The sequence below is a fragment of the Topomyia yanbarensis genome, chromosome 3 (genome assembly GCF_030247195.1).
Source record: "Topomyia yanbarensis strain Yona2022 chromosome 3, ASM3024719v1, whole genome shotgun sequence".
Lineage (NCBI taxonomy): Eukaryota > Metazoa > Arthropoda > Insecta > Diptera > Culicidae > Topomyia > Topomyia yanbarensis.
In genome coordinates, this window is record NC_080672.1 from 347,598,470 (window position 1) to 347,621,859 (window position 23,390).

Genomic DNA, 23,390 nt, shown 5'->3' on the forward strand with positions numbered 1-23,390 from the left:
TTCCACGAAATTCAAATATTATAAAAACCCAGGTAACCAACAAGCATTAGTGTATGCAGTAAAGTAGCGTAAAATTTGCATTTCGGATGCTTCTTGCCGTATGCTAGCATTCGTTATGCATAACCGTTTTTAATCAGCATCCGAAAAACTGTTTAAAAACTTCTTGCCACTAAGCAGCATTCTGAATGCACAATAGCAGTAAAAAAGCATTTTCATGGCACAGCAGTAATTTAGCCGTATATTTTGCCAAAAGCGACTTTTAAATAGCATTTAATATGACTTAAGTGCTTATCAAGTAGCCGTTAAGATGCATTTAGCTTGCTTATTGGTTACCTGGGTCCTTCTTCGGTGAGAAGGAAAAAAACCAAATAAATTTTATCCGGAAAATAATTCTCTCGCTATTTGTGGAGACGGAGAATCTTATCTCGGAAAAGTTGGACATCGGATAAGCTTCTTCTCGCGTGAGTAAGAGTAGGGTGACCATACGTCCTGGTTTCCCAGGACATGTCCCGGTTTTGCATTGACCGTCCTGGTGTCCTCGGAAATCGAGGAAAATGCTTGATTTGTCCTGGTTTTCCTCAAGTAAGCCTACTATATTTCTATTTATTCAGTCTTCGCTTTTCACTATGATCCAGATCGTAGTTACGACCGACCGCAACCATAACTGCAACGTATATTGCTTGTGGCACTAAAAGCTGGATTCTAACCGCACTGCGCACTTACTATTCTTCCATTAAATTCTTCTCATAGACTGGTTAGTTCAACTGGTCTGTCTATGAAAATACCATCTCTATCACTTGAAATATCGACGAGAACATTTCAAATGGGCCGATAAACAAAACGTAAACGATTCCGGTTAATACTTACTTCAAATGGACACTAACAAAGCCTTATACATACCTTGAATAAGCCGATTCTGAAGCCTGGCTGTTGGCGAAATAATGGATTATCGAAAAGGCACATAAGCAAAATAATTTGTTTTGCTTATGTTCCGTTTCACTTCCCCTCAAAAATTAACGGTTCATATACACCAAACAACAAAACGGAAAAAAATATTTTTGGGCCCTTTTCTTAATGAAAAAGACTATACTTGAAAGGGGAACAAAAGCATCGCAACACCAAGAAAGGGATCAAAATAAACGTCACATAATCATTTGCTGTAAACAAAAGGGCTCACCCGCACGCACTATAAGCTAACGTCTCGCCGAAAAGGGATTATGGGAGAGGGCACAAAACCAGTGCGATGTTTCAAAAGGGACCAAAACATTTATCAGCAAAAATCGTTCAAAATACAATTCTCGACAAACATATGATTACGGCCTAAAAGCCAACAGTCAAAATCCACTTTTAATGGAAATTCCGGACAAACCGTTACTAGCTGAACACAGTTCACAACAGTTTATGAAAGAGAAAACTTTTCTCAGGTCGATATGTGTTTTGACAGCTCGCAGTTTTCAGTAGCAGTTTGATCACTCGCACTTTGAAAGTGCGGAGTCCAGGTTGGTGGGAAGTGCGCAATACTCATCCTCAATCGGAATGCGACAAATAAAACAATACAGTCGAATCTCCCAATTGTACCTCCCGATGTTTTTTCAAATCTCTCATCAGTGCCTCGTCAACATCGATGAAACAATGGTTACCAGCGCTTCTTCTCGGCTTAAATCGTCTTTCAATCCGGGACCCGAAGAATTCCCTTTGGTACCTCTGAAAAGACACATCGGCGTTTTGGTGCTTCTGCTTCTACTTGAGTTCTCTTGTTTTTTTTTGTCTTACTGGAAATCCATTCCATAAAAAGAAAAATAGCAACTATCGTGGAATAATTTCATTAAGCGCTCTCTCGAGCTGGGGATCATGGAATTACTACAGGGTCGATACGGGTACCTAATCAGTAGCTCTGCTTGTTAACAGTGTACTGAATTAAACGAACATTTCTACCTAAAGTCTGCTGTTCATATATATAGTGCCAGTACTATAAACAAGCAAAGCAATCGAATAATAAAATTCGTCCCAAGCCAGTGTGAACAATTAAGCACCGTTACTTTCATCGGTGCGATAGAGATCATTCATTTCAAGATGTTTGAAACTCAACAGCAAATTTACAAATGCAGTTTAGACTAACGGAAGTCGTCGTTATACAAGCCCACCACACTCATTACTGATAACGTTCAAAACGGATAACGGAAAGCTACGCTATGGAAGACAACATGCAATACGTCGTTGAGCATGATAATGTTAGGACCAAGATACCCGTTTATATTGACAATGATAAGATTGATATGCGTCTGAACGATCTACACCTGGATACTATTATTAAATTTATTACATCCATCATGTCGGAATACGTAACGGATGAATGCTTTCAGTTTGAAACCTGGATAATTTTTTTCTGGGTATTTCCAACAGTGTTTGTTTCGTGAGAATGCGAGTGACCGAACCTGTTCCTTCATATCTGAACTTTCAATTCAAAGCAAAACGCGTGACCAAATCTCAAATCACGCTGTGCACGTATGAAGGACAGATCCCTGCGTGCCCTACGTTGTTACACAAGAAGACACACTACGAGAAATCATGTACACAAACCTCTAACGAAGCAATATCAACTGCAAGCATACCCATCACATGGCCCTTCATCAACATCAACTAGATCACGCACAGTGTGTCCGATCATTGTGATGCGCTTACTACTTCTCAATCAACTGCACCAGCACCACCGATAATAACAATAACAAAGAACACGGATACGCGATCGTGACCCGTAGGCCCCACAAACAACTCAAACCAGGTAATCGTGAAAGCCCATACAACATTAACAGCGAGGATAGCATGAACGAAAACGATAAACCGAGAGAAAGCGGACTAAGTGATCCACAAGCAACAAGAGGCAATGAAGTAAATAGAACTTCAACAAGAAATAAGATCTTTACGCAAAGTAGCAAACCGCGTACACAAGATCCGATGGATATACAATAAAATTCGATTTATTTATTTTTATTTACACATTGATAATATTAAAAGTTCCACAGCTCAGGTAATGCATTGAGGCGTGTCAAATAAATGAATTAGCTAATGGACGATTAACATGCCTTTACGCCTGGACGCTGAACAGTGACTAACCGCCGAGCCTAGCATCCTACATAACAGGGAGTATGGAATGTCGCGCTCAAACCAGTGCTGCGAAATTTCAAAATCAGTTACTTATTTCTGCTTGTATTTACGAAACCAAAATTCTGATTCACCGCCTCCCTCATTCATTAGCTTCCCAACTGACTGAAACTTCAGGCAGAATGGAATGCTTCAGTGGAGAGGAAATATAAATTCCTTCATTAATCAAAGCATTTATTTGTTATTATGTGGACAGTTTGAAGGCAGAAGCTGGCATCTTCTACATTTTTGAGCGTAAGTAAACTGAATAATCTACCCAAGAAACAATTTGGAAACAACTGTAAGACTATTTACTGAATAAATGCCTAATAAAAGCAACCTATGCTGAATAAACAGTATTGCTGAACTATGTTATGAACACTAGTTTTATCAGTAAACTAAAACACTGTTATTCAAAATCATTGAATGTGTTGAAATATCGGTAAAATAAACGTGCCTATGGCTAGTTGTAGCACGGCTATTCAAATTGTATGTTATACCTGAACAATTTGCTGAATAAATGTTTTCCTACCTGCTTTAGGTACCTCAATACAAATGCTATTAAATTGCTGATAAGACTCTGAAAAAATGTTAGTCCAATCAATCAAAAATATACTGTTCAGCATGCTATTTTTTCTGAACTACATACTGAATTAAACTGCATTCAGCAGAACTGATTACTTCTGTTCAATTGATACGTGCTGAATAACATGCTGAAAATTGTGATATGCACTTTGTAAACATTGCCAGCGATACTCTGGCTCGTATTAAAAATCGAAAAATCGCATGATGTTTTTGTAAAAGAAATTCTACCCAGTATAGCTCAGCCGGACAATGAGCCAGAATTCTAGCTGATTCCAGTTAGTATTCCGACACCTGTGACACAATCGATGATTCTAATTAGAATCGTTCATTACCGGAAACGGAATACTAACTAGAACCAGCCAACAGCCTCATTTTCGGGTGAACTTACTGAGTAGATTCGCAGTCTTGTTTCAGGACCAGTATGAGTGAACCTGAACTGTAAGTGTTATCATGCAAATGATGTCAACTTACCCTCGTTCTCAAATAGGTGGTTTAAATCAATGCTCGCTAGTTTGCGGCGCGCTTTGGTCTTCACCTTCTTTGTAGGTGGGATCAGCTGTACATTTGATGTATCGGTAGTGTGACCCGCCTGCCTCAGTTCCAGCTTCGTCAAAGGTGGGGATATATTTTCGTTTTACTTCGTATTTTAATCTGTTCCAATTTGGAGATGGTTTCGATGATGGATCTCTTATAAGTAATTCCAACCGCTTTGGTGGCCATAATAGATATTTTCCATCGATCCATTGATGTGGAACTATTGAAAGAACCGGTCGACTCGCTTCATGGTTTGCACAATGCAGAAAAAGTGACCGGTGTCTGAAATGCAGATAACATACCGCAAGGGGACATTATAGTAACTAGTGTTAAAAAATACAGTGCTAATCGTGCAATTTATAGTAATAGTTATTGATTCAGTACCAAAACGAACATATTTTTAACGTTAAATAAAACATTATTTCGCTAGAAATATCCACAGATCACAGTCGCTGAACAAACATAGTTTGCAGCACCTGTAACCCCTGTAACCAACATGCACTGCGTTTTGTTATATGCTTAATTCAAAATCCGATTTGGGCTGCAAATTCATAAATTTTTGAGAACAATCCACTTACCTTATCGTGGATATAACACTGGCTCATTTTATTAACTTTCAGCAGCTGTTCGAAATAAAAAAAAAACTTTCAGCAGCACAGTAGATGAATAAAATCACGACTTTTAATGCCAAATGATTCGAGGTTTTGAAAAAAATGCTCCGTTGTGATGAAAAAAATTATCGAGATAAATGACGTTACCATCCGAGGTGTAAGGTTGCACCTCCTGTTCTAAGGTTGCACCCCCTGTTTGAATATACGTATTTGAGGCTCTTATAAAGCAGTTGATCAGCGCCGGTTTTGAACTGCCATTAAAACAACGCTGATTAAAAATATCAATGTTGCCGCAATTCAGCTATTAATATATGACTATCTGAATACTTACTTGATTAGTATGATGACCAATTTTTCATGTGCTAGTAGAAAGGCGATATGGCTTAGATGGAAGAGCGACGAATGTAGTAACACAATGTACCTGGGTTCGAATCCAAATGCTGGAAAAAGGAAATGGATTCGCAAAATTTCATCTTGGAAGGTAAGGTTTTGTGGTGCTGATTGACTTTGGGGGCCTAAGCTCCGTTAACCAGTAATTACGAATGGAAAGAAGATTAAATTAATTGAAAAAAAATGCCGAAAATTGTTGGTGAAAAAAATATTTTTACCATTAGCTTTTCAAGCGCTTTACAACAAGCTGAACAATTACTAAATAATTGCAACTTAAACTGATTTAATCAGCAACTCCTTGTAAAAGCTGAACAAGGTACTGAACAAGTTTTGTTTGCGTGTGGAAAAAGCCTGTTTTCAGCTTACTTAATCAGAAACAGTTGAACTAATGTTATGAGCCACACAGAACTGCGACTGAAGAAACGCTGTTACAACAGCACTAATCAGCAAATGCTGAATAAATTCTCCAATTTCAACTGGTTAAGCATTGAAGAGCAGTAGCTTGAATATTTTAAAACGCAGCTAATCAGCATAAGCTGATTAAAATATCTTGCATATACGTTTTTTCAGCAGAAATTGTTCCTTGGGTATATCTGATGCCCTTTTGCTCGATAATCCCTCTCATAGGTAGAATGGAAACAAAATTCAGTTTGCTTCTGAAACCGAACACGTCCGAACCTGAATGCGCTGTGTCGGGAGAACGAATGACGAGGGAAACGAACCAAACATTTCATTCATCGCGACGGGCATGAATTGAATTTGAATTGTCAGGGATGTCAATTTTTTCAAGCTCGGCTTCAAACTGATATTATTTACACCAAGCTATTTGCTAGTTTTCATATAACAATCGATTAAACGGAGAAATTTTTGGTAACAACGGTAGGTTTTGCAGCTCTCAAACCGAAAGATAATGGTTATCATTGGAGATAGCCAGGCATAGCGCAGGGAAGCTACTTGGGATCGCTGATGTTTCTGATTTACGTCAATGTCGTGTTTAGTACTGAAAACTCCTCGCCGTTTGCTGATGGTGGTGTAGCAATAACTGCCTTTTTGTAAATCCGGAAAAGTTCTTGGTGATAGAATTCTGATGACAGACTTTCTGGCAGAGATCTTCCTCCCAGACTCCAAGAACTTTTTTACTGTCGAAGCTCTACCTGCCAGATCCCAGAACTTTTTAATCGCCGCAAACATGCGGAAAAGGTAATGTCGATTGTAACGGGGGGGGAGCAGTACCCTTTCGACTGTCCTTGTTTTTTATTCGTCTGATATGGTCACCCTAAGTAAGAGATTTACAATGCCTGGTGCTGTGCATTTCTATTCGGGTACAAATCACACGATGTTTACTCAAATCTCCTGCACGGAAACGAAAAACTACCTAAAATTGAGTTCCTTTGACTCAATCTCGTGGTATCGTGGGGAACTTAAAATTAGGTAAACCGTGTTGAAGGTAGTTTCCATTTAACCACGGCAAAAATTACAACTCATTGATAGGTTTTTATACTCAAATTTAAGTTGAATTTATCTGATTTCGAGTATACCCCAAACAACTCAAAAGTACCTTCCTCCACGGAAGACCTCGACTGAGTCCAATCTCTCGTTTTGTTTTTGACAACACTAATAAGTGTGAAAGCGACGCACAACTCAAAAGTAAGTAAGTGTTTTATTGGCTTCTTTACTAATTGTTTAATTTTTAAAACATCGCCAGCAGCAATAACAATTGTAATATCTATTGTTTTGCACGAAAACGTGTAATGTTGCTGTTGAGGGGAATATCGCTGTGACTGACCAAATCCAAGATAGCAACACTATTTAATCGTTGTAAGCTTCAAGCTGTAAATTTTCTTTATTTTAGTGTGATTCATATAATCTCTATGTATCCTACTTACAAATTTTGGTGCACAAACGACCATGTGGAAGTGGGTCGGCCGGTGTACGTCACCTTGATCACACGTCTACATTTTTAATTTTAATTAGAAATTTTGTAAAATATAAATCAGTGCTGTTACTTACAGTAAGTATCTAGGTGATCTGTGTAACTGCGTAATGCAGAAATAATATAATATTTATAAATACGAGAATGAATAAATCTTAATTTTACGGTCTGTTCACTTAAACTGTTGGATCCGAAAAGAAAAAGGCCTGCTGCCAGCCGATGACGTTTGGACGACAGTTAATCTTGACTCTGCGACTGGTTGACAGTTGCCGCACCGCTGTGGACGATCGATGAGTCGCCGCGTCGAGTAAAGCATGTCGAACGGGGGACCTCGTCGTAACATTCCCCCACCCGTGAACCAAGCTGATATTCCGAAGCAACTTTCACTTGTAAGTCAGGTTCACAACACTCTACGACGTCCAATACAGCCAGTCTTGTGGCTGGTCTTCGCAGGGTCCCCGATGATGTCCGTACCAGCGCCTGTCGAACTCGGCCATCCCGACCCGGGAACACATCCTCGACCCGTCCTCGAATCCACTGGTTCCTCGCCGTTTCGCCAGCCACCAGTACCAGATCGCCAATCTCCAGGTCTTTTGCCTCCTCGAACCATTTAGTTCTCCGAGCGATAACCGGCAGATACTCCTTCAGCCACCGCACCCAGAACTGGTTCGTAATGTATTGGGCTAACTTCCAGCTGCTGCGAAGGGTTGTGCCATGATTCACAGGTTCCGTCGGAAGGATCTTGATTCCGGTTGAACTGCCCAGAAGAAAGTGGTTGGGCGTCAATGCTTCTTGGTCAGCCGACTCAAGCGGTATGTACGTGAGCGGCCTCGAGTTGATCATCGCTTCTGCTTCGTATAGAATGGTTTCCAGAGTCTCGTCGTCTGGTTTGCGAGGTGCTTCCCAGATTGCACCAACCGCTACTTTTACCGAGCGTACAAGTCTCTCCCACGCACCGCCCATATGTGGGGAGGCCGGTGGGATGAATTTCCAGTCTGTTTCTGCACTGGTGAAGGTGAGTGCCAGAGTTCGGGTAGTGGATTCAATCTCCGCCTTAAGTTTACTACTTGCGCCTTGGAAACAGGTCGCATTGTCCGTCCAGAACTCTCGGGGCGGTCCTCTACGCGATACGAATCGCCGTACTGCCATTATGCAGGACTCTGTGCTCAAGGAATGCACCACTTCCATGTGCACGGCTCTTATTGTCAGGCAGGTGAAGAGAGCTACCCACCGTTTTGCGTTGCTTCTGCCCACCTTAGCTAGTACCGGTCCGAAGTAATCCAGACCAACGAAAGTAAATGGTCGGACAAAGGCTGTCAGTCGCATCTCTGGAAGCGGAGCCATGGCTGGTGGTTTTGGGATCGCTTTCATTACGCGGCACCAGATGCAGTTCTTGGCAACCTTTTTCACAAGCGACCTGAGTTTGGCGATCTCGAAGCGTTGACGAATCTCGTTGACGATAGTTTCTCGGTTGGCGTGACGAAAACGGCGATGATACCAGTCTACAATGAGAAATGTGATTAGGTGGTGTTTGGGGAGGATAACGGGAAACTTAGCTTCGTCCGGTGCATATGGTGCTGCACCGATTCGTCCTCGCATCCGTAAAATCTTGTTGTCATCTAGGAATGGCCAAGTCTTAAAGATTGAGCTAGACTTGGCGACGACACGGTGACGGTCTTTTGGCATGCCTTGGGACTTGGTCAGTAAAGTAATTTCGTGCGGGAAGGCCTCGAGTTGCGCCATCCTCCACAAAACGTATTCAGCTCGTTGTAGTTCATCCTGGGTAAGTATACCGAGTTCCAGATGTCGACCCTTGCTCTTCCGAAGTAGGTTGTCGAGGTAACGGAGAATATAAGCAGTGGCACGATGCAATCTGGTCCATGAGCTAAAGCGAGAGACATTCATGTTCGGAGCGAAATGACCCAGATTGACATGAACCGGGCGAAGTTCTTCGTAAGTTTCTGGAACTGACTGTTCTTTAGGCCACTGAGCCATAAGCTTCTGCAGGATATCTTGTGATCGAAACCACGGATTGTTCATTGAAATTTGTGGCCCAAGCTTCCATTTTGTTGCGAGATCGGCTAGGTTTAGTTTGTAAGTAGGGATTTGCCCACTACTCGGGTTCTGGTTTGCCCGGCGAACCCTTCTTTTCAGGGCGGCCTAGGTGCTCCTACCGAATTTCGGATTTTCGTTTCACAACAAAAAGTAAACAAACAAACTAAATTTACCAACTTTTATTTGATGTGTCCACTCTCCCTCCACTTCACTACGGCTGCTGGTGATTTAATGCTGCGGGCGGAAAGGCGGGCGGCTTCTTCCGACCGGCCGGGTCAACAACGGCCGCGTTCTCCTTCGGGTCGTATCGTCGTTGGCTGCTCCGGCAGCGGTCCTTGACAATTAGCTAGGGAGGTGAGCTTGGCTCCTTTGTTGGAACCTCCCTAGCGACGTTGGTGACTAATCACCGGATTCACTTGCTCCCCGCAAGGAATCCCGGAAGACACCGCAGTGTTCTTCCCAGGTGGAGCCGTTGTCCTACCTGCTTCCCTCTCCTTGACTGTTAGCTGCAGAGGAGAGCAAGGCTCGTTCGACTTATCCTCTGCAGCGAGAGGGGCGGGTGCGTCGGATCCTTAACTGTTAGCCGGGGAAGCGAAAACTCCTTTACAATTAGCTTCCCCCGACGGCGATCCTGCACCACTAAATTCACTTGTGCCCGAACCACGGGCCGGCACTTTTGACGGATTTTAATTTGCCGTCAAACACGCGCACTGGAACGTTTTCTAGTGGCGGAAAACTCCCGAGAAAAAAAACTTCTAAACGGACGTCTGTCTATCGCCGTGGTTCGTCACTTTCTCAAAAAAAACTCGATGGCCGCCTTTCTCATTCGACCCAAAACAAACACCAAAACCAGCACCAAAAAAACGTACCGCCGCATAGCTGTCATCACCTATGCGCAGCATAGCCAGTACCCTTATTTCAGCAGCAGGAGAGCGGTGGCCTATCTAAGCCCTATGTTATTTATACATAAATATGAAACAAAATTTTCTACACCTATCTAGACCAACAGAATCGTTCACAAAAGCTAAAACAAACAAAATTTACGAGAAAAAGTGAACGATCATAAGGAACAGTGGTGAGCATTATGTTACATAAACAATGCACTCTACGGAGAGAGTACGTACAAATAGGTATATTTTCACCCAGTGCTAAATTGTTACCCTGACGGGTTACAATCTCGCCCACACCGGGTGGAAAAAAATTGGTAACAATTTTTTTTCTAAACTAACACCTAACACCGATACAATAATAATAACGAAATGAATAAATAAATAAATAAACAAAGAAAAACTAACTACACCTAATTATTTCTTCCGCAATTTATAAATAATTCATCCAAAAAAATTAATCGACCGAGTGTCCTCATCGGTGAAATGTTTGCTCAAGTTTAGCCTGATAATACTGACAGCATACGCGAAGCGAGAAGCTATCAGCTATTGTCATTATTCGGCTATGGGTTGAATTCTAAATCCAATCCGAAAACAAGATCGGTAACAACTCGAAATTCCCAAAATTCTGCAAGTGGCATTGACAATGTTCAATGTTTCAACTTGCAGGGGAACGGTTGTCGGCATTATTTTGCTTGTTTTTTTTTCCTCGACTGTCCAGAAATGCCTCGTGTTCTTACGGTACCAGTACTACACGCTTGTGTTGGGGTTTCTATCCAAATACATTCATACAATTATCCCATTCATTCATCCTCAATCACTGGCCTACTCGATCATTCACATTCCGATAAGCACTTCGAATTAACCCCAAAACAATTTTATCTTATCATTCACACATGTATTCATTCACTCTGTTCGATTCCACACTCGTACATTCACTCATACAATACCGCTTAACACGTCATCATTTCTCCCACTCACAGACATTCCGGACAAAAAGTTTGTATATTCGTCCCTTTTCGCCTCAAAACGCTTCGTACATGGCAAAAGAAACGTTTGAGAGGGACCAAAGAATGTCTTTCGCATAATTTAAACAGATCAAAATGATTCCCGCTGGAATCAAACGAACCACCCCAGGTTTAACCACAAACCCAAAATTATGCGAAATAAAATTTTATTCGATTCGAAATCGAAGACGCGAGGCGCTTTTTTAACCCACATCCCTCTAACACCCATACCATCCTGATCCGAATCGGGCTACACCTGCATGATGCAGAGCATTGATGCGAACATCGGGGAAACTGTCAAAATTGATGATGATATTTTCACCCATCTGAATGGATGAATGAATCATCCTCAAAATATAAATAAAAACAAAACAGTTCGCGAAATCGGTTCGCAAACTGTTTTCTATTATTCCGTTTACGGTCGGTCCCGGAGTAGTGGAACCACTCACGCGAACGAAGTGTCCCCGGCGAAGAGGGGAAAGGTGTTTTTTTTATATAGTGACCCAAACAAGGAGAAATTTTATATAATTTAGTTCACCCGTAGGTGCGAGTCTTCCCCACAGAAAGGGGTTTTTGAAAAATTTTATGTTGCCGAACACGGCAGAAGAATGATGTATTTGATGCGGCCGGGGACCACGGTGTGTTTATTGAAGTGGATAATTCTATCCTTCCGTGGCCAAGACGGGTCCCCGACCATACATTAAGTGAGATAATTTGATTACCTCACTGCGTGAGTGGGGCGCTAAAGAATTTTGTTTCTGTTTGCCGAACACGGCAGGTAGTGTATTTAGATGCGTTCGGTGCCCGGGAGAACGGCACGGTATAAGATTAATGTTTTTTTTAGTGGAGTATTCCACCCTACCGTAGTCGTCACCGGGGCCGGAGCATATATTTCGTGCGAGTGTTTGTTTACCACACTGCGTGAGTGTGGCTCTGAAAAATTGCAAGAAGGTGTTGAAGAACCTTCTCGCGGCAGAGTTGGTCTTCCGCAATAAAAATAGAGAAGACGGAGAAATTGTTGTTTTTTTTATTCGGACCAAAGTCCGTATTGTTGTTGCCGTCGGGAACTGACGGCTGCTTTCGGAAAACTCCCAAGTGAGTAATCCATATAAAAGCATACCGTCAGTCCACAGACGGCACGGAAAAGTTTTTATGCTGGTTTAAGGAGATTTGCTGGCCAAACTCCGAGATTTTTACCTGCTAAATCCTCCAGCTCGTAGGAGGATACACCTTTTTTTGAGACAATTTTTGCCGGTAAGTATTGTGGTCCAAGTTTAGCATTGTAAGACTCGAGTGCATTCGACAACTTCATGTTTCGACGGTATACCATTTGTCCCGTTTCAAAAGGTTTGGAGAACTTTCGATGACGCAAGTTGTACTGATGTCGAATGCCCTCGCTTGCCTTTGCCAAACTTTTGACCACAATCTCCCGGATTTTGTCTATCTGTTGGTGTCTTGTTTCTAGGTCACCCTCACCGGAAATCCTGCTGAAGTCATCGGCAGATGCCATTTCACACCCGTGTATAATGAAATGTGGACTAAACCCAGTGGAGGAATGAACGGTAGTATTTAGGATGCGCTCCACATCGGTGATGTGGACATCCCAGTTGCGCTGCTCGGTTCGAGCATATGCCCGGATTGCGGTGTTTATCGAGCGATTTGTTCGCTCCACTGGGTTAGCCTGCGAATGATAGCGGGAGTTCAGCCAATGTTTGACGTTGGTTTCTTTTATGAATTGACTGAACTCCTTCGAGGTGAAAGTGGAGGCATTGTCGCTTAGCAGAATTTCCGGGCTGCCATGGCGATTGAACCACTGTTCGCGCAGTATCGTACAGAGTGACGTACTAGCGATTTTGCGAACGGGGGTTAACATGACGTACTTACTGAAGACGTCGAGGACGACAAGCAAGTGTTGATTGCCACGTTTGCTTTTTGGAAGAGGACCAATATAGTCCACAGAAACCATTCGCCATGGTGCATTAGTCGCACGCGACTTACCCATTTCGGGCTGGACTGGGACGAAAGGAGCTTTGATTTCCTTGCACGTCCCGCATTCTCGAATAAACTTTCGTACTTCCGATCCCATACGAGGCCAGTAATATCGCAACTGCACTTCGTGGATCGTTTTATCGTATCCCACGTGAAGCAAATTTTCGTGGGTACGTTGGATCAAATCTTGACGGAACTCGGGTGCTGGGACGAGTTTCCAACTAAACCGCGAGTCGCACGGAACAACTTTCGAGTTTACATACTTGAAAAGTTGATCATTTTCCACTTTGAAGTCGGCATAGTCGTCAGGATTTTGGATAACTTTGGACTTCATGGAACAGTACCAGTCTGAGGTGGACAAAGCGGAAACGGCTGCTACGGCCCGGGATAACGCATCTGGAACGACATTGTCCTTGCCTTTCCGGTGCTCAATAGACATGTCGTAGAGTTGCAATTCTAAACTCCAACGACTCAAACGTGAACTGGTTTTCCATTTAGTCTTCAATATCCATGTAATCGCTGACGAATCAGTGACCAGTCGAAAATGATAACCTTCCAAGTAACCTCGGAAGTGTTCAACCGCCATTATCACCGCCAGACCTTCCTTCTCAGTTGCATGATAGTTCCTTTGGGGAGTGGTCAGTTTATGCGAAAAGTAAGCAACTACTTTCTCGCCCTCGGGATACTCCTGCACCAGAACAGCAGCGACTGCTACGTCACTAGCGTCTGTCTGAAGGATGAACTCTTTGGAGAAGTCTGGTGGGACTAGAACTGGAGGAGTGACTAGAAGTTCCTTAATTTTAAGGAACGCGAGTTCTGCCTCGGAGTTCCAAATTAAGCTCTTGGTTTTCGTTTTGAGCAGATCGGTCAAGGGAGCAGTGACCTCACTGAACCGATCAATGAAGCGGCGGTAATAACCGCACATACCGAGGAAACGACGTAGTTTCGTCACGGTAACCGGTCTCTCGTAGTCGAGAATGGGTTGAATTTTGTCAGGATTGACCTTGAGTCCGTCCCGATTCAACAAATAACCAAGAAACTTTAGTTCGGGGACTCCAAAACGGGATTTTTCCAAATTGATGGTTAGGTTGGCTCTTGCTAGACAATCGGCCACTGCTTTGAGCAACTGTATGTGATGCTCGAACGTTTCGCTTACCACGATGATGTCATCTAGGTAGACGAAAACGTAAGGTTCCCATTTACCTCGTCCTAGAACCTGGTCCATCAGTCGCGCCAGAGTAGCGGGGCTGTTGACGAGACCAAATGGTAGACGAGTAAATTGGAACATACCCCTGCCGGGAACACTGAAAGCAGTATATTTGCGACTATCCTTGGCCAGGGGTACCTGGAGAAAGGCCTCCTTCAAGTCTATGGTAGACAGGTACTTCGCCTTGGGTAAGCCGCCCAATATTCGCCCAGGGTGGGGCAGAGGGTATGCATCCCGTACAATACGCTCATTGAGAGGCCTAGCGTCTAGACAAAGGCGGATTGAGTCGTCTGGTTTCGTGACCGCCACAATATTAAGCGACCAATCCGAATCAGACTCCTCGATAATTCCCATAGACCGCCATCGGTCAACTTCTTCCCAGACCTTAGACAGTTTCTTTGGGCTCATGTGATAAGGATATCGGCAAACGGGTGCCGCACCTTGGAATTCATCTTTGATGACAATCCTGTGCTCTGTGAATGAGGTTGGGTTTAGCTTTCCGGGCTCTACTGCCTGGAAACACTTCTTTACTTCTTCTACGCGCGCTAACTGTTCCGAAGTGAGTATCGACTCACGCGGTACTTCATCTTCTTCGTCGTCTTCCGATTCCTGACCTGAGTTCAACAGAGCACAGTTTTGTATCTCAGGAGAAATCCCAAAGGCGCGCCAAAAGTCCATACCTAGAATGGAGTTGACGGTCAGATGCTCTACTACAAGAGTGCATAGGACCTTTGTCAAATTTTGAAAAGTATACGGGAGATACGCTTGTCCAATGATTGGTAAGGATTGACCATTTGCAGAACGTAGTTCGAATGGTCGTTCCAACCTTTTCAATGGACTTTTCGAAAACTTTCGGTATAGCTTTTTAGTTATAATTGTGGCGTTACTACCACTGTCGAGCAAGGCTTTGAAGGATTTGCCGTACACTGCGACAATTGCAAATGGACGGTTATCGAACGGGTCGTCAAGGACGATGGTTTCGACAGACAACGAATTATCATAGTCCTCATCACGAGCCGGTCGAAAACAGTCGTAAATCTGGGGATTAATAATGAGTTGTTGTTTGGAGCGCTGTTTTACTGCCAACTGCGACTTCAGTTGGTTCTGATCCCGTTTTTTAGGCAGTAAGGGCAACGAGAAACATCAAAACCTTTAAACGCACACACGATGCAGAAGACCCGCTTTGGTTTCCGACATTCCTCATGTTCGTGTCCTTTGTCTCCACAATTATAGCAGACGCCGAGCACGGGAGGACGATGCTTTTCCACCAAATACTCCAGACACATTATAGGTTTCTGCGGTGGTTCGATTGGTTTTTGATTGTTTCCCTCGAGATTCTTGCCATCCTGATTCCCTTGCTGTTTCTTTTTCTGGTTGTCAGGAGGCTTGTTTGAATCAAGACCTGCCGGTTTGGCATTCTTGTTCCAAAACGTTTTGGATTTTGCGTTGCCGTTATTCTGTCCACCTCCCTTTTGGTTTTGATTATTTTGTTTTTGTTTGTTTTGTGGTGGATTATCAGAATAAGCAGCAACTTCCCGAGAAGAACCGAAAACTTTCTGATAAATCGGCGTCTTGGAGGCGTCGATCGATTTACCAAGACTCATCAATTCTGAAAGCGTGTTCACTGGCCTGAGGATTAGCATTTGTTTATAGTCGGCTTTCAGGTTCCGCTTAAGCACGTCGAGCTTTTCGCTCGGTGCCATTGGAACCGTCATAGCACGAAATATTTTTTCCATTTCCAGGAAATATTCCTGGAAAGATTCGTTACGCATCTGCCGGCGCTGGAGAGCCTTCATTTTGAGCGTAGCATCAAGTTCAGGATGTACGAAATTTACCTTGAGCTCGCAAACAAGATGGTTCCAGTTAAACAACCGGTTTTGCGCACGCATAGCCTGATACCAGGTCAAAGCATTGCCAGTGAACAAATGCATCGCAGAATTGAAAAGTTCATCTTCGCACATTTGTTCACACGAAGCGTAATTTGCTACGGTGTCCAAAAACTCATTAAGTCCAGTTCCTTCATCAGTTCCAGCATACTTCCGAATCTTCCAATCAGCGACGCGTTGCGGGTTTCGCGAGTAATTCCTGGGGGCCACCATCGATCCGTTTCCCGCATTGGTGGATATCGAAAAGTTCGGATATGATGGTCCCGCCAGCTGTTCGGTCAATTCAGGAACGTAAGGCTGGTTCTGAGTTTGGTACGGGGCTGTGAATCCAGTATTCTGTTTCGGTTTCTCGATAGGAAGTGATGGACATAGATTTTGTTGACCCGAGAATCCTCGCTTCAACACAAATTGATCGGGACTGGGCGCCAGTGTTGGGCGAGAAATCTCTGGTGCATCAAATGAATCGGGTACGTCCATCAAACGCAAATCTTCCAGATCGGTCTGCAGATCCATCTCGGGAGCACTTTCCTTCTGATGTACTAGTGCCCGAAGTTCACTGACGGATTCACGAAGTGAGACAACTTCTTGAACCGTCTTTCTTAAAACTGACGAAATGGTTGTCAGTGAAGCAATCCCACCCATTAGCGTTTCAGTAGCTTTTGAAAAAGCATCAGACCCCTGAGACGCTAGGGCTCTATTATCGTCGGATTGCTGTCGCAATTGTCGAATCTCGTCCCTCATCTCGCACAAGACACGCAACAGATCGTCTCCTACGAGCTGTTTGGAAAGAGATCCATCGTTATCGGAAGGATTGGATCCCTGTGGAATTGCGGGTACGTCTGTACTCAGCAAATCTCCTAAAACTTCTCCATCCTTCCCTTCTTGGTTATCGGGAGGAAGTGCTGCCTGTTCGTCATTGAAATGACTGGCATAAACTGCTAGAACTTCCTCCAGCAACCCCGAAATTTCCTGGTTGACCTCCCCTGCCGCATAATTTCGGATAACCTGGAGCCTATACCCCAAATGAAGCAACCGTGTTCGGTAAATCTCCTTGTTTAGGCACCGGTACTGGAGATCTTCCTTGATTGTTAGTAATTTACCAAGGCAGATCTCCTTTTCTTCACCCACGTCACCCCGGAAATTTCGAACTAATTCCCTCCGAGACGACCGCTCATGCGACAAAATTCCCCGAAGACGCCGCTGCCGCTGGACACCCGAAATATCCGAATCAGGAGAGATAAAAATGCTTCGAGATAGCAACTCAAAATCCAGCTCATCGAAATGTAAATGATCGACGCGCATGAACACACACGCTTGGTTGAATTTCTCCAACGCCATCATAACTTGCGCTATATTGGAAGAAATCACCAAGACACAAAGCATGTAAGTACTGACACGGTATTATTTCTGATTTTTCGCCCACTAACGATTCCCTTAAAATTTCAGGAAATCAAGCTGCTCCAAAAAATGTCTCAAACCGGATTGAGAATACAAGGCGATTGGCCACCGCAACCGAATAAATGACAACAACCTTCAAACTACTCGTCCGGCAGACCAAACACAAACAACGCAATCCACAAATTCGGACAAAAATAAAAAGGAAAAAACAAAAAATCGAAAAAATACGCCAATAAATGTAAATAAATAAATAATACGACCGCGGAACAATATTGCGGAAGAAACCTCACCGACTGTTCTACGAAAATCCTAGATTTAGTAGAAGCACCCCACACTCCGGAAGAAAAAAATATTTTCCAAAATAGGAAAATATTTTTTTCAGTGTGTTTTGCGCTGTGCGCCAAATGTAAGTAGGGGTTTGCCCACTACTCGGGTTCTGGTTTGCCCGGCGAACCCTTCTTTTCAGGGCGGCCTAGGTGCTCCTACCGAATTTCGGATTTTCGTTTCACAACAAAAAGTAAACAAACAAACTAAATTTACCAACTTTTATTTGATGTGTCCACTCTCCCTCCACTTCACTACGGCTGCTGGCGATTTACTGCTGCGGGCGGAAAGGCGGGCGGCTTCTTCCGACCGGCCGGGTCAACAACGGCCGCGTTCTCCTTCGGGTCGTATCGTCGTTGGCTGCTCCGGCAGCGGTCCTTGACAATTAGCTAGGGAGGTGAGCTTGGCTCCTTTGTTGGAACCTCCCTAGCGACGTTGGTGACTAATCACCGGATTCACTTGCTCCCCGCAAGGAATCCCGGAAGACACCGCAGTGTTCTTCCCAGGTGGAGCCGTTGTCCTACCTGCTTCCCTCTCCTTGACTGTTAGCTGCAGAGGAGAGCAAGGCTCGTTCGACTTATCCTCTGCAGCGAGAGGGGCGGGTGCGTCGGATCCTTAACTGTTAGCCGGGGAAGCGAAAACTCCTTTACAATTAGCTTCCCCCGACGGCGATCCTGCACCACTAAATTCACTTGTGCCCGAACCACGGGCCGGCACTTTTGACGGATTTTAATTTGCCGTCAAACACGCGCACTGGAACGTTTTCTAGTGGCGGAAAACTCCCGAGAAAAAAAACTTCTAAACGGACGTCTGTCTATCGCCGTGGTTCGTCACTTTCTCAAAAAAAACTCGATGGCCGCCTTTCTCATTCGACCCAAAACAAACACCAAAACCAGCACCAAAAAAACGTACCGCCGCATAGCTGTCATCACCTATGCGCAGCATAGCCAGTACCCTTATTTCAGCAGCAGGAGAGCGGTGGCCTATCTAAGCCCTATGTTATTTATACATAAATATGAAACAAAATTTTCTACACCTATCTAGACCAACAGAATCGTTCACAAAAGCTAAAACAAACAAAATTTACGAGAAAAAGTGAACGATCATAAGGAACAGTGGTGAGCATTATGTTACATAAACAATGCACTCTACGGAGAGAGTACGTACAAATAGGTATATTTTCACCCAGTGCTAAATTGTTACCCTGACGGGTTACAAGTTTCGACGAGACGTGTCTCCATTCCCTCGGTTCGGTCGACATTAGTATTTCACCCACACGAACTGCAACAAATTGTTGATACCGACGATGATCTTTTGATTTAATCCATGCGAGGCTCACTGTCGAATCAGTCCACATAAACTGCTGGGTAATCGGGAGCGAGTGATGGCTTTTCACCATGTTCAGCAGTCGGGTTCCGAGTGAAGCCGCCATCAGTTCGAGTTTTGGGATCGACTGTGTTTTCAGCGGAGCAACCTTGGTTTTGGCGCCGACGAATGCCACTTGCACTTTCTCCTCTGCTTCTAAACGAAAGTACGCAACACATGAATACGCCACTTCGCTGGCATCTACGAAAACGTGCAGTTCAAGGCCATCGAAAGTTTTCGGGAAAGGCGACTGAAAGTAGCAGCGCTGGATTCGTAGTTCGTCCAGTTCCGGGAACAGTTTCGTCCATTGTCGCCATCGCACGTAGATATCCTGTGAAATCTGTTCATCCCATCCTGTTCCTCTAGTCCAGATGTCCTGCATCAGAATTTTTCCGTGGACGAGAAAGAACGCGATGAAACCAAGAGGGTCGAACAAACTCATAACGATCTTGAGGACTTCTCGTTTGGTAGGAATGTGTTCGTCGTCCAGAATTTGCTGGAGGTCTCTTCGCATGGCAAAGGTGTATACAAATACGTCGTCTTTCGGCAGCCACTTCATTCCCAGTACCGACTCGGAGTTTTCCCCTCTCTCCAAGCTCAGATTTTTAACTATATCCTCAGCTAGCTCGCCGATCCCTCGCAGGACATCCACCTCGTTCGACAAGAAGTGACGTAATGTGAAACCGCCCCTGGAATGCACCAGCTTAACCTCGTTGACCACTTCGATAGCCTCTTCAATCGTTCTGAAGCTGTCCAGGTAATCGTCCACATAGTGTTTGTGGAGGATAGCGGCTGAAGCGCGTGGAAATTCTCGGGAGAACTCCTGAGCATTATAGTTCTTCACGAACTGGGCCGTGGCAGGCGAGCTAGTCGCTCCGAATGTGGCTACGTCCATAATGTAGACGCGTGGACAGTCTGTTGGGCAGTCTCGAAATAGGAAGCGTTGGGATTGGCAGTCGGGAAAACGAATTTTGATTTGGTGGAACATTTCCATTATGTCTCCACACACAGCAACAGGAAATTGTCGAAATTGGCACAACACTTGCGGGAGAGGAGTCAGTAAATCAGGGCCTTTATGCAGTTTCGAGTTGAAGGATACTCCACCTACTTTCGCCGCTGCATCCCAGATCAACCTGAACTTGTCGGGTTTCTTCGGATTGGTCACAACGCCAAGGGGAAGGTACCACGTCCTATTCGCATCCACGGAGGTCAACTCGGCAAGATTTGCTCTGTGTGCATAGCCCTTCCGCTCGTACTCCGCTATCTGCTCCCGAACCTTCTCGCATAGTAAAGGTTCTCGTTCAAATCTTCGCTCCAACGACATCATACGGCGAACTGCCATTGGGTAGCTATCGGGAAAGTTTGGGTTATCGGTGTTCCACAAGAGACCAGCTTCGAAACCTGTTCCACCTTCTGTGCGCCGAGTTGTCTCCTGCAGGATCCGCTTAGCTCGCTTTTCATCTTCAGGTTCTAGTGTTGCTTTCGGGATGGTAACACCAGAATTCTCCAGCGCGAAGTAGTCGCGAAGCTGCTCGTTCATCTCGCGGTCCGAATCAGATACCGCTCCAACGTGGAAGTTGACGACTGCTGTTGAGGTTGAACGCCCAGGGATACATCCGTAGATGCTCCAGCCTAGTCGGCATTTCGCGGCGATTGGATCTCGCGGCCCTCCTTCTCGAAGCTTGAGCGGAACACAGAGTCGCAGATTATCCAAATCGATCAGCAGCTGTGGCTGAACCAACTCATAATCTTCCAATGGTAGGCCCCGCAGGTGCGAAAAGCGGGTTGCTAGATCGTGGTATTTGAGGGTTTGAGAGGGGAGTAACAGATGACGCACTGTACGAGCATTGTTCAAGCGGAATCGAGGATTCCCGCTATGACAAGAGATATCCAGTTGCACATGTTGTGATTCGGACTCAACTCGAGTCACATTTCCTGTCCACTGCAAGGTGAGCGGTTCTTTCTGACCGGATACGTTGAGCATCTGTGCGACCGACTGTTCCAGAAGGGTATAAGAGGAACCCTCATCGATGAAAGCGAAAATAATTCGAGAGCACCTTTTTCCGTACACGACTACCGGTAATACCCGAAACAATGGCCAATTGAATTCTCCCGAGGAAACGTGACTAGCAGAAACACTAACGTTGCGGTTGGTAGGGGAAGAGGAGTGGAGAAGAGTGTGGTGTTTTTGTCGACACCCTTCAATGCCACATCCATTCCACGATCGACATGGCCATTTCCCGTGACTGTTCAGGCATGTCCTGCATAGGCCCTTCTGCTGGATCAATTTCCACCTTTCGTCTACGCTAGCTGCTTTGAATTGATCGCACTCGGGTACACGATGACCATCACGCCCACATGCGAAACAAGATTTAACTGCTTGGCGGGTATTTGTTCTGCCGCTCGGTGTGATTGGATACTCCGGTAACTGTGTGTGGGCGTTGATGATGCTAGCATCCTTCGGTTTTCGCTTGTCGGTTCGAACAGTGTTCACAAATCCCGGAAGATCATAGGTCACCTCGCTGGCAGCGGTCAGGAGTCCTGACATGAACTCGCCAAAGGTTCCTAAATTCGCTAATTCGTGCCTTCTCTTAAATTCAGCCCAGCTCAGACGCATCGATCCAGGAAGTTTCTCCACTAGCTCCTGCATCAGCATTGGATTTGCTAAGTGGTTATGTTGACCGGCTGCTTTTAAATGATCCACTAGGTTTTGCACCGCCAGTCCAAACTGCATCAGTGTCTCCAGTCGATCGTGCCTCGGTGCCGGAACTTGGTGAATCCTGTTCAGGAGAGTTCGAATCAAGAGTTCTGGCCTGCCGTACAGTATACGCAGGGTCTCGATGACGTGCTGTACACTCGATGGCAGAAGCAGCCGACTTTTCACCGCCTCCAAGGCATTGCCTCTCAAGCATCGTTGTAGGCGGATGAGGTTCTCAGCATCCGAATAGCCACAGGCCGTCGTCGACTGTTCGTAGCTGCTGACGAAAATTGGCCAGTCTTCCGGATTCCCATTGAAGATGGGTAATTCCTTTCCTAAAACCTGGCGCGCAGCGATTTGTTGGTGAGAGAGGACGCCACCTTGTCCTTGGCGCCCATTCGCGGGGAGAAGCTGAGGCGGTGGCATCGCCCAATCCTTTTCACACAGTGAGTGTGCTGGACATAAACTATCTGGTGGAACGTTTGAGTAGTTGTCTGGCGTATGGGTGTCTGCACGAGGTGGAGTGGGTGGTAGAGATGAAAGTATTGGTAGTGGCTTTGGAACAGGTCTCGGTTGGGGATCCGGCGTTGGTAATTCTGGGATCAACGATGATGGAGCAGGATCCGGAGAAACATCACGCTTCGAAAGGACTACGGAAGGAATTTTGCTGTAGAGATGTTCACTGGTATTGGCCGGGTTTCCTTCTGTTTCATTTGCCTTATCCTGATTAGCTAGCCAGCACTTCACCCGTTCGTTTAGATCCGGAAGTGATCCGCCTCTGCTGCTGGATTGGGCTAGCTGCCGCACAATTTCATTCCGCTTTTCTAGCGACTCTCTCCTTAATTTTTGTTGCAGCATTTTCATGGCCAATTCATCCGCCAGCTTCCGTTCACGAATTTTCTTCTCTTCCTCTAGCAGCAGTCTTTTCTCGTTCAGCTGGCGCTCGGCTTCTGCTAGTTCGAGTCGCTTAAGTTCCTTCTTTTCCTCCAGTTCTTGTTCCCGCAGAAGCTGTTCTTGCTCTACCATCTTCAGTTGTTCCTCCAGAGCGGCTCGATTGCTGGAAATGGCGCTCCCTTTAGCAATCGAGAGTTGCTTGCTGCGTTGGGATCCAGCCCGAGTTAATCGGTCAGAGCGGGTGGAAGGTTTAAGTAGCTCTTTGGTGAACGTAGAGGCGGACGTTTTCTGTTTGCTGCTGCAAGTAGTGCAAACATATTTGACACCAGGTTCTTTAATCATATCATCAACCCCTGCGCAGCCAAAGTGTTCCCACAACAGGCATAGACAGCATTGAACCATTTCTTTTCCCGCCGCATCCGGACGTTCGCAGGATTGACAGTTGTGTTCGGTGATGTCAGCACACGTGTTGGCACGATCATCCAT

The 23,390-nt window shown here is 44.9% G+C and overlaps 1 protein-coding gene across 1 annotated transcript; it reads right to left on the reverse strand.

The window, feature by feature from the left end:
• Positions 1 to 7,031: 7,031 nt before the first annotated feature.
• LOC131688164 (uncharacterized) lies at positions 7,032 to 23,390 on the reverse strand. Its single transcript, XM_058972328.1, has 3 exons — positions 19,151 to 23,390; positions 7,272 to 9,206; positions 7,032 to 7,213 (listed from the first exon to the last, which is right to left on the reverse strand). The coding sequence occupies exons 1-2, from the start codon at positions 23,388 to 23,390 to the stop codon at positions 7,432 to 7,434; spliced, it is 6,015 nt and encodes a 2,004-aa protein (XP_058828311.1). The 3' UTR covers positions 7,032 to 7,213; positions 7,272 to 7,431.

Bases quoted from the DNA above. Each gene is read 5' to 3' on its own strand.
- LOC131688164 (XM_058972328.1), bottom strand. From the start codon at position 23,390: ATGGATGATCGTGCCAACACGTGTGCTGACATCACCGAACACAACTGT. The intron at 9,207-19,150 runs GTAACAATTTAG...TTCGATCACAAG, and splicing joins GAAACTTGTAACCCGTCAGG to ATATCCTGCAGAAGCTTATG.